At 43.7% G+C, this 12,630-nt stretch overlaps 1 protein-coding gene across 2 annotated transcripts in view; it reads right to left on the reverse strand.

The window, feature by feature from the left end:
* The window catches only part of ACIN1 (apoptotic chromatin condensation inducer 1), a 1,432,530-nt gene that overhangs the window by 218,474 nt on the left and 1,201,426 nt on the right, over nucleotides 1-12,630 (reverse strand). For both annotated transcript variants that reach the window (XM_078644895.1, XM_078644894.1), the window contains exon 14: nucleotides 3,324-3,471. In XM_078644895.1, the coding sequence (XP_078501021.1) occupies nucleotides 3,324-3,471 (148 nt within the window). The remainder of the gene's footprint in view (nucleotides 1-3,323; nucleotides 3,472-12,630) is intronic.

Consider the following 12,630-nt stretch of genomic DNA (forward strand, 5'->3'; position numbering starts at 1 on the left):
AAACAAAAGGAGAGGCTGGGAGCTGAACTGATCAACTCTGGAAGCACTTCTCTCCAAATGCGAACAAAACTCGCCAGTGAGGACCCCCCATCCTACTTAAGGACATTAATGTGCTCAAATTTGTAGACATGCATTGAACTTACTAAAAGCATACTCTTGCCTGTAATGCGGTGCATACATGTCCCAGAAGGTGTTGCAGCATCACGTTTTGGGAGTGGTTGCTGCGGGGACACGTGATGCTAATAAAAACCGGAGAAACAAGCTTTGCAGGCTTCAATGATGTTTACGAGCTGCCCAGGAAGAAGGGGCCATAGTGCCTTGAAACGCGTTGGCTAATTTTAAACAGAGGGATAATCTTGGCGAGCTGCATTTCATTGCTGGATAGCGGGTGAGAGGTCGAGTTGCTCTTTAAATGCTTGGGGCATTTGTTTTGATTATATATATATATATATATATATATATATATATATATATATATATATATATATATATATATACACATACATACACACACACACACACCTTGCTCATACCAATGCAGCTCATCTAGAAGGCTAAACAATGCAAACATACATAATATATGTATAAAAACAATGAGGGCAAGAAGTACTTGAACTCTTTTTAATGAGTAAACCTCATGAGGCTGTAAGCTAACAATGCCTGCTTTACTTTTGCAGTTTAGTCATGAGGTTTACTCATTAAAAACCAGAGTTCAAGTACTTCTTGCCCTCATTGTTTTTATACATATATTATGTATGTTTACAAAAGTAGTTTGTGTTTTGTTACATTGTTTAGCCTCCTAAATCAGAGCTGCATTGGTATGAGAAAACAATAGCGTGTGTGTGTGTGTGTGTGTGTGTGTGTGTGTATATATATATATATATATATATATATATATTTTATTATTTTTTTTCACTGAAAAAAACATAGGTTTCACACCAGTTATAGTTAGGTGGAAATTTTACTCGCATAAAACCATTGAAATTCCCATGTTATAGTTAGTTGGACTCACTAACTTGCACGTGCAATGCACTGCTGATGACGTCACATATTACATCACTCATGACATGGTCAGTGACATCACTCATGACATCACTGATGACATCTCAAATGACATCACTGATGACAACATCCTTGTGACAAAGTGGCAGACCTATCAGCATAAAATAACCTTTGACACACACATTCAAAAATAGAAACTAACATTTTCTTAAAAAAGTAGAAACCAATATCAATTACAACAACTTATTAGGTAATTCAAACATCTACATACACATCCACTCATTCACCAACAGTTCTATATAGTCACTCATGCATGTACTTACTCATCATATGTACTCATACACCTATACATCCTGTTACACACTAATACTCATCCATATAGTTACTCACACACAAATTCACACATGCAAATAAACTATCAAAAAAACATTTACTTGATTATACTGCTATATACACACCACTAAACATACTTCTACAGAAACGGAAACATATTTACTCTCTTAAACAATCAATTAAAAAAAACACATACTCACTAACCCACCCATACAGTCTTGCACACATGCGGTCTTCAAAATACATACAAATAGTGAGTCACTCATTCATGCATCTGTGCTCTAAGTAATATCCCCCACCGAACCATACCGATACTCAAAAAACAACTAATAACCCATATACACACTCATGTAGCTACTCACCAACCCATGCAGCCACTTATACACAAAGTGAGACACAGATATTTAAATATTTAAACATTACTCACTAATATATGTATTCACTAAGATACATTTAATAAGTCAGTTAACCAATCAATTTTACACAAAAAAACATCCATTTAGACATTTATTTACCCATTTATTCTTCCATCAACCTTTATATATACATATATAAAAAATATTTATTTTTCAGAAAAATACACATTCACTGGATGATGTCATCAGTGATGTCATGAGTGATGTCACTGACCATGTCATGAGTGATGTAATATGTGACGTCATCAGCAGGGCATTGCACGCGCAAGTTATAGTGAGTCCAACTAACTATAACGTGGGAATTTCAATGGTTTTATGCGAGTAAAATTTCCACCTAACTATAACTGGTGTGAAACCTATGGTTTTTTCAGTGAATTTAATAGGTTTTTTAAATGCTAATTCCTAACTATAACTGGTGTGAAACCTATGTTTTTTTCAGTATATATATATATATATATATATATATATATATAAAATTTCCATGGCAAAATTAAACCCCTCATTTTGTTCCTTTTCAAATTAAATGTATTAAGTGTTACCACTTTATTCCTATCAAGAGGACTTCAGGTGTGCCATACTTTTGTCATAAGTAAGACTGTTAGCGTTCTAGTTGTTCTTTAGAACACTCTGGCACATTCTGTCATTGGGCTATAGTTGGGCTACATATGGCTGATATTTGGGCTGCATTTGGGCTCTTTTGTCTCTGGTGGCCATCTTGGGAGACTGCATATCAGAATTTTTTTAATGACATATAAGAGGATTTGAGAAGTCACTCAAAATGTGCCCTAATTTTTCTTTCTTCAGCACTAATCATAATTTCTATGGCAAAATGAACCCCCTCATTTTGTTCCTTTGCAAATTAAATGTTTTAAGTGTTAACACTTTATTCCAAGATGACTTCAGGTGTGCCATACTTTTGTCATAAGTAAGACTGTTCGCGCTCTAGTTGTTCTTTAGAACACTCTGGGACATTCTGTCATTGGGTTATAGTTGGGCTACATCTGGCTGATATTTGGGATACATTTGTTTTTTTTGTCTCTGGTGGCCATCTTTGGGCTACATTTGGGCTCTAACATATATATAGCCCAATATATATTTTTTCAAAGTTAATTTTCGTAAAAACCACTGGAGCATATATCTTGAGACATAGCAAAGGCACATCGGGGTACCAGTCCCTACAATTTTGCCAAGTTTGGTGGAAATCCATTCAGCCGTTCGGGTTAAAGTGAGTCCAACCGCCCTAAGAAGTGCAACATCATTTTACAGGAGGGAAAAGACTGCTGCTGCAGCAGCATCATCACCACCCCAGTCACAAGAACATCTCACCAGCTACGCTACACATTTCATAGAAAGACGACAACCTCGTATGCCCTAGAGCACCATTTAGAAGCAAGACTACTCAACGATGAGCACTGCCAATGACACATGGAAGAAAACAGGCAAACAGATCAATTCACCTTTAGGCTGAGGTTTGTGTATAGTTTTTGTAACAAATTAAGATCCAGAGCTGCAATGTGGCAGATACATGCGACCAAATCCAGTTCATCCTTCTCATACCAATGCTGCTCTCACCTTTCTGAATTTCTGGCTCCACGGGGGGAGGGTCCTCACTCGCCATGGGCACCTCTGGCGGAGGCGGTGGTCGAGGTCTGGGCTCTTCCTCAGGTTCCTTTTCCTCCTCAATGCCCTGGCCATTCTCTTGGGATTCTGGCTGCACCACCTACCACAAATGGGAAGAAAGCAGGCAGACAAAAGGTTGAAGCTATGTAGATATTACTTCTGTGCTTATAGGGATCACCAACTTTGCCATTTATCAAATCCAGATGCTTTTAACTATTCCTCAACAGACTGGTAATCCTTGGTACATTAACTATACAGCATGTTTAAAATAAAATGTAAGACAGTAGCCTTATCAGTTCGATGAGTGGCTATAACATAAGCTCCATTGCTGGACGCCATTTTAAACACTAAAGCACTACGTGATAATCACAGACTCAGCAGAAAGAGTGGGCTTAATGAAAGATAACACAGGGGAGCTATCATTTTAAGGCGAATCTACGGAAAAACTCAGTCACACAAAGAGACTGCAGGCTCGGTTCAGGAGGCTGGATGAAGGTGACTAGCAGCTGGACTGTTAGGGTGGGATGTCGAAAGAAGGCTGGGCACCGTCGACTGGGTGCCCAAAAGTCAGGGGTTGAGGTTGAAGGGGTGCCTTTTGGAGTCAGATTTTCTTTACCGGAGCCAATCGCGGCCAGAGGGACCCTTGAAGATGAGGCTGCAGGCATCTTCGTAGTGTCTTGGAGAGGTCACCCATCGATGGAGTCAAATTCTAGATTGCTGGGGAGACGTCACTAGACAGGTAAGCCACTCAGACTTGGGCGCAGAGTGGGCAGGGGCCGCAGATCCACCTGGATCCAGACTCCTTTAGTTGAAGTTTTCTGTACAGGCCCGCAGTCCTCCGGAGATCTGGTCTTTGTTTTAGAGTGGCAGTCTTCCTTGGGTTTTTGGAAGTCAGTGACAAAAGGAAAGTAGGACTGGGGCCAAGTCAGTCATTGTGTTCTTCAAGCTTTGCTGCACGGAGTCTACATCGTAGGTTGCAAGAATCAGAGGATGAAGGTTCCCCATAATACTGAATTTAGGGGTGTTACAGGTAGTAGCCAATGTACTGTGTCTTTATGGTGACTACACCCTTTATATGTTCCTCCCTTTGGGGGAAGAGGCATCCTCTAACCCGATTGGCTGGAATCCTTCCATTCTAGATGGAGGATTTTCTAAAGAGGGGGTCACCTCAGTCCGGGCCACCTTAGGGGTGATCCTGAAAGGGGGAGGGGCACCTCCCTAATTTTCCCATCGCTCTTGCCACCAAAAGTGGGGCTTGGTCAGGGATGCTGGCATCTACACTAGCTGAAAAGGCCCAGGCTAGCATATCAAAAAGCAGGTTGTCTTTGAGGCTCACCTCCCCGAATGCTGTTCCTGCTTGGGGGTAGGTGTGAGCACCTCACCCCAAGCAGCCTTTGCCCCTGACCCACCTCAGAGAAACATGTCCGTGTGGCAGGCTGGTGCAGACCAGTCCGCTGGACACCAGTGAGTTGGTGGTTTTTTAGAGGGCATCTCTAAGATGGCCTCTGAGTGCATTTTGCCATAAATCAAATACTGGCATCAGCACTTACAATGTCGAATAACAGACTTAAACAATGTAGGGGCATATTGTTCATGCAGCTATGCCCTCACCTACGACATAGCACACCCTACCTTAGTGCTGCGAGGGGAGATGTACCTATGCCACAGGCAGCGATAGGGAAGCATGGCACACAGGGAAGTCTGCCATATCGACTTCATTTTAGCTGCACCAAAATACAGTCTGCAATGGCAGTGTGAATGTATTTGGTGAGGGGTCTCTGAGGGTGTCACAATACATGCTGTGGCCCTTAGAGACACTCTCTGACCACAAGACCCTTGATACCTTTTACAAGGGACTTGTATGTGGGCTAGAAGCGTGCCAATTGTGTAAACAACGGTACAGTTTTGGGAAACATGAGTAGCATGGGAAACCGATTGGCAGGGTCTCAAGGCAAATTCAATCAAAGTGCATCAGATATCAGGCAAAAGGGGCATTTTCCCCACACACACTTATTCCAGTGATGGATTTATTAATATATGCACCCAGAGGGCATCTTAGAGGTGCCCCCTGAAAACCTACAGACTACTAGTGTGCCGAGTGGTGCAGATCAGCCTGCCACCACAGGCCGGTTTCGGACCCCTGCAGGAGAGAGCCTTCACTCTGAGGACTGAACCAATGCCTGCTCTAGCCAGAGGTGTTGTCACCTTCTCGAAACAAGATGGCTAAGTGATCAGCATATCAAGGCAGGAGGCTTCAAAGGCCTCTGCCACCTTTAATATGCGACCTAAGGTATCCCATGACCGAGACAGTGCCACCCCATGTCCCGGGCCCATTTGACACCAGGACAGGCGGGAAAATGATCTCGTTAGGAGGCATGTCCCCCTATCAGGCTAGTATGTTATGTTAAAATAACTTCTAAAGTGCAACCCATACCCAGAGGTTTCTTGGTGCTGCTTCCATTTCAAGGATTGGTAGTTTTACTGACATATGCCATATAATATTAAGTAGTGAATTTTTAGTGCTTTCCTGAACAGCAAGTCGTTAGACCTGGAATTGATGTGTGAAGGGAAGGTATTCTATAGTATGAAGACACTGACCAGAAAGCTTCTTCAGCCCCATGAGGAATGTCTGAACTTGGGCACAACAGCTTTTTTTGCACTTGGAGAGCGCAGCTGTCGGACAGTACTATTTAATGCGGTTTTGCAGGTGTGCTGGGCCTGTGTTATGAAGTGCCTTACAGGCAATACACAAGGCCTTGAAGCTTATTCTGTTTAATTGGCAGCCAATGTATCTTATGCAGTGCGTTTGCAACATATTGGTAATTAGGAATGCCAAGTAGCATATGTGCAGCTGCATTTGGAAAAACCTGAAGCTTGTGGAGGAATTGCTGCTGCATATTTAAATAGACTGTTGCAGTAGTCAAGTTTGGAAATTACTAATGTCGTCACAACTGTTTTTTCTAAAGTCTCAAATGTAAGGGAACATTTTCTTCACTAGATTTTTCACAACTATTTTTATTGTGTAGAAAGCGGAGGAGATGGTGGCGTTGATTTGGTCGCCATATTCAAGTTTATAATCTACCACAATTCCTAGACTTTTTACTTTCTTGGCAGGTAGGGGAAGATTGCCTAGTTGTTGAGACCACCAAAATGGGGACCAAAAGGAGACCTCTTTGCCAGAGGATGACTTCAGTCTTTCCTGAGTTTAGTTTAAGGTGGTTCTTGTTCATCCAAACATACAGTTGCTGATATTTTTATCAGTGTTGGTTAGAGAGACCATCTGGGTGTCATCCGGATAGGATGGAGGGAGAAATCAAATTATTTGATCAGACTGGCCCATGATGTTACACATACCCCTGAGGGACTCGAAAAGGGTTCCGATTCAAACTCTCCGGGTGACACTGTCTGTACTCTACCACTGAGAAGGGAGCTCAGCAGGGACAAAGAGGCTCTATCGAGTCCGATCTTGGAGAGACAGTCAATCAACAATTTGTGGCCGAGGATATTGAATATCGCCGACAGGTCAAGCAGTATGATTGCAATCCCTAAGTTGGGCTACCTGATGTGGACACCACTTTTAAAATTCCATCTTGAATTTGGTGGAATTAGGCTCTCTGGGTCAGGGTTATGCTCACTTCCCACAAGGAGCGGTCATATACAGGGTGTAGACAACAAAAAGGTAAGTAGCCCATTGGCTACGAACTGTCACCCCCTGTAACACCAAAAAGCTGCAAGAACAAGCATTTGCAATGCAGTAGGTCTCGCATTTAAGAGAGTTTGAACTATTGGTATTGTAAATTAAAATGCCCTTTATGTTTTGGTTTTTAAAACAATGACAATTGATTTAACTTGTATAAATGTGAAACGCATTGCAAATTTTTATTGCCTGCGTTATGATACTCGTTAAGTCTTTGGTGGCAGTTTGTGAGATTAGCTGCTAAATATGTACATTTACCAATCCATAATTTCCTCTGTTTATGCACAATGTCAATCCTCTCAACAGACGCCAATTAGAGACACCTCCAGCTGGAACAAGCTTTGCTGCATACGTGCGTTCTGTGCAGCCCCTCAAACAGCAGTAAGTGAAACCTAATAAACGCGCTCACCTCGGGCAGCCAGTCACCCGACAACCTCAGTCTCCTAACTGGCCATGAAGAGCATTGGGTCGGCCCATACTCTGAAAAAAGTTATGCAAGCCCTTGAGAGCAGACAGGGTCGTAAATGTATAAAAAAAACAATTTCAGGCGCATGGCTGCTTGAAAGCGGACCGCGCTGTAAATTAAAAAAACTATTAAAAAGGTGCGTGGCTGCCTGAAACCAGAAATTAAATAAAGCGCGGCCGCTATAGTGGATGCTGACCGCACTGTAAAGTAAAAAATACATTATTAATATAAGCAGGCAGGTGCTGCAAGGTCATAGGGTGGAATAGGAGAAGAGTATTAAATAAAATAGTGCTCACCAACCAATAACACCACCAGTAAAAGGTCCAGTCTTTATGGGGACAAAGCGGTACCCAGGAGGGACTAACAAGCCTCATAATGAATCGGAAGCAAGCAATTACAAAGGACAAAGACACCAGCAAATTCAAAATATGGGCAGGGCTTCCACTGCATCCTCTACTACAGCAAGCCTCTCACAGCGAGCAGCACATGTGCTGTGCCGCTAGGTTCGACCTAAAAAGCGGAAACAGAAAAATGATGTGGACGTTTGGCGCCAAACCCTGCCTGCCGCACTGAGTCGCAATAATCGCAACCTAGTGGCTTGTCCTGGAGCTGACTAAATTCCAAAAACCCCAAGAGACCGCCAGCCATCACAAATCGGCAAGCCCTTGGAGCAGAGGAGCTACTCGCCTGCAGTCCACAAGTACTGAAACGCAAAGTCCGGTTTCCTGTGCTGCCGCTCTTCGCCAAACCTGATGCAGCAGCCCCCCAGGAAGAGGACTCTGTGCTCCTGATTGTCAGATCTGCTCCCTTCCCCCGCCCCCAACAAATAGGAGGACACCAGAACCAACCGGAGTAGCACAGGGTGAATATGCGGGGTACCGGGCCCCTTGCAGCAAGCAGAGGCCGTGAGTCCAGTCAGGAATTTAAAGACTCAAAGACAAAGCAGCCGTCGAGGGACATCAGCACCGCAGAGACCCACTTCGAGAGTGTTCCAGCTGTCCTGATTTTTGCCCCTCAACTGGCGGGACCGATGACTGCAAGGTGCACAGAGCCCAGCCAACATTGGACATGCACCCGAGCTCCCCAGTCCGGGTACCGATAGAAAGACTGTGCTCCCTTGTCCCCTGGACCCTTGTGGCCAGAGAACCCCATTGGGAGCTCCCGGACTTATCCCCAAGTCCCCTTCTGAAACCTGTTTCTAGGTGGCCCCCCTTCTACTTACTGGTGTAGAACGCACAGCTACCAACGCGACCAGCACCTCTGCACCCGGACACCCCAGGGTAGGCAACGAGAAACTGATGGTAGTACTTTGGGCCTTGGCCCCCTAAGTCCCGAAGGAAGCCCCAGGAAACTAAAATGCCTAAAATGAAAGTGTGTCGTCATAAAACGTAACTGGTGCTATGTAAAGCGCTCTGATAACTGATTCGGTTCGGTTCTAGTTCGCGCTATATAAAACTAAAAAAAAAAAACTGATCATAAATATCTGTATGCTATACATGCCTTTTTCTCCTATAGTAAAGCATTATGCGTAAAGACGCACTTAAGTCAACATTTTACTTGCATGCTAAAATCAAGATCTTAAAAAGTACTGGCTATCGAAGTCATTGGTATCAAAATGTATTCTATAAAAATATAAAAAAATTCTAAATTACGCTCAGATTTATTCTTGAGTGTCTCAATTATTGCCTCGGTGTATCAACAAATGCTTAGCAATACCCTCTGATAAGCCTAAAAGCTCACCCACAAGAGAGCATTTGGGTTATCATTTGTGCCCTTATACAGTGTACCTCTTTTTCGTTCACATAAAAAGACTTGTACTCTCCACAAGAATGCAAGAAAGGGACCACAGTTAAGGACTGGGCAGCCCTTTAATGGTAGGAAATAACTTTACAGGGGTAGAGGTAAGACGTTCTGTGGCTCTGGTTTACCAGCACCAGTCTGAGTTAAAAGAGCAGAAGTCAATTTCACACAAAGTCTTGAGGGCTTTACAGAATAGGGTTTCAAAGATGGAACATATTGTGCGTTTCCAATTTAAAACTGCCACAGTTCATCTCTGTCATATGGAGATGTGCTGCTTACATGGGTTATGCAAATGCGAGGTGTCCTGGTGTGATCATGATGAGTGCCTTAGCAATATAAGAAAGGCCCTATCAAACGGGACTCCTGCCACGTGATCTGCAAAATGCTATCATTTCAGTGATCCTAAAGCCAGGGAAGCCTCCAGCTGACTAATTCTTATCAGACGATATCCTTGATCAACTAGAGGCAGATATAATAATAGCCAAGAACCGTGTCAACAGACTTGATGCACCAAGGCCAGAATGGATTCATGCCGGGGTGCAGGACCAATCATTGCCTCAGATAACTATATTTAGCATATGTGCGCTTTGAGAACTCTGAAGAGTCGTAGGGCCTTGTTTTATTAGCTATTGAAAATGCCCTGTACATTGGCCCTTCATGTTTCATTTGTTTGACCGAATGAACTTCAGCCCTCTCCTTAAGAGATATGGACAGATTCTATAAGCAGACCCCTGGGCGAGGGGGTCAGGATGAACTAGGCCCTCTCTCCTCCAATACACAACGGGGAAGGGAAAGAAGGCAGGGACGTCCCCTCTCCCCCCCTCCTCCTCTTTGGCATGACAATTAAGCCTCTTGCGGAGTGGATCTGGGGGGACGCACTACTTAGAGGATTTCAGTTGAGCAACACAACAGTAAGACAGAATACTGTTATAGGCAGACGACATTTTAATCTATGCTCGGGGCCCAGTGTCGTCCACACTTAGATTAATGCAGATGCTGCAGATTTACCTTGTGGCCTCCGCTCTAACTATTATGTGGAATAAATAGATATATGTATGTAAGGTCATCGTAGCACCTTAAGAATATAACCGGCCTGCAAAGGCAACAAATCAGTTCGAATACCTTAACATGCAGGTTGCACAGAACAGACAGAAGGCTTTGAACTTAATAATAGTGCTTTTATTGTTCAGAGTTCAACAAGACATGAAGGCATGGCGCGCTCTCATCCTCAACATTGCTTGGTAGAGATGCTCTGTTCAAAATAATCTCCCTCCAGGCTGCTATATTTGCTCAAAACTTTCCGTAATGGTATACCCTCCTTTTTTAATCATTCCAGTCCGCAATCACAACACTTTATATGCCAAAAAGCAACCCCAAATTTCAGACATTACATTTTCATAAGTGAGCTAACCAACTGCTACCCATTAAAGACTTCCTCATTCTGGACCCAGACCACCCAAGTGCCATCTCCGAATTGTAATGTTAATGTTAAAAGAGCTTGTATAGCGCGCAGCTGCCCCAGCTAAGGGGCGTCCCGGCGCTTGCTGACAGAGGAATGGGCATAGAAAGATTAGGCGTACCTGATTAGCTTTACAGTCTACTGAAATGTATGGCTATCCCCCAACCACGACACTACCCTGAGACTCAAGTCAACACTTCACTGAATAAGATGGGAGGGATGCAGGGCTGCTGAAACTCACTTCGGGTGTGCTACTGGACTTAAACACAGTGAAGTTCAAGGGTTTCTGTCCCTAGGACCATAGAGGCACATCCAAATTAGGAGACATCTAGTTGCGCAATCATATCTGACCACTTGCACATCTTATGGAAACGGATGTCATGCCTAACGGGAAAATCTACAGCAACTAAACTACGCCATGCCGTAGAAGCCCATGCAGCAGATCTAGCTGATATTCCAAATTATAACCCTCTAGAATCTAAGATAACAGCAGGTCTTGATGTGAACAATATCTCTAAATTATATCAGACACTGTTGGCCAATACCCAAGACCCCCTCACACATCGGAATAGAGGAGTGGAACTTTGGCAGATGCCTATTGGGCTGAAGTAAAGATGGCCTCTAGGATCCTCGCAGTGTCCATATGATTAACGCTTACTCAGCTGAAATATCTTCACCTTGTATCCTATAGCCCCACTTGACTAAGCAGAAAGAAGGGAGGATGAGACCCTCATTGATAGAGGTATTGGATGGAGCTACGTACTCCGATTGTGGGCAGGCTCATTATAACGGACCCCAAGATGGCACTCCTGGGACTGATGGGTGAGTGGAGATGTGACGTACCATAAATGCTGGACGATGTTTCACATTGGTTAAATTAAAAAAGCAAAAAAATCATGAAGGTGGAGTAGAGTTAGGCATTCAAAGAGTTTACACCTGCAAATAATTTAATTTTATTTTAAAAAAACAAGTAAAATATCCTGCACACAGAGCTAAAAACAATAAGTGCCTTTCCCTTCTGTACCCAGAAAACTAAAAACCAAATCGTTTTGTAGCTCTTTAGTGAGATATTTTAGTTCAACACAGAGCCCTAAGTTAAATGTTGTCCTATGAGGTTAAGAGGTAGTGGAGGGAGGAGGCGCGAAGGGCGGTATCTCTGTGGAGGGTTTAAATGTACTCAGTAATCAAAGTACAAGTCCAGTAGCTATTGGGCTACTTGGTGGAGACAGTGCCAGGCTATTCTACTTCACGATGCATGCCTTAGGGTGGGCGTCTCCGAAGTCGCTGGTTGCACTAGGTTGTAGTGTAGTGAGAGGAATGCCTGGAACAGGCAGCAACCACAACGTGCTACTGGAAACTAGAGTAGGGCATTACTAGCTGAGGTAGCAACTGGGAGTCCAAGCAGCAGTACCCCTGGTACCATAAGGGCCATGACATGATTTCAATTGCTTCAGAATCAGGACAGCATCCTCCTAACAGCATGAAACCCAAGGCCAAGGGACAAAGACAAGATACTTATTTACTTTCCTAGTGCAAGAAATAGGTTAAGGCACGCTGGGGCAAGATGATCGCGCGAGTCAAGAGCAGGCTCACGTTTATCAAAGTATGAAATAAAGACCCAGATTATATTGTGCTATAGACGCCTATCTGCTTGGAGGAGGGAGAGCTCGTATTTTCGTTTCTGCTCCTGTTTGCTGCTGGACCTCGCGGTACCCGCTTCGCGGGTCCCGCTTCGCCCGTCTGCCTGGGTGTCTGACTTTGTTTGCTGGATTTGACATCTATTGAACAGTGACCAGCGGGATTTGCAGGGCTGCGAGCGCCAGGTGAGAGACAGGGA

This window comes from Lissotriton helveticus, chromosome 5_1, assembly GCF_964261635.1.
Source record: "Lissotriton helveticus chromosome 5_1, aLisHel1.1, whole genome shotgun sequence".
In the NCBI taxonomy this organism is placed as follows: Eukaryota; Metazoa; Chordata; class Amphibia; order Caudata; family Salamandridae; genus Lissotriton; species Lissotriton helveticus.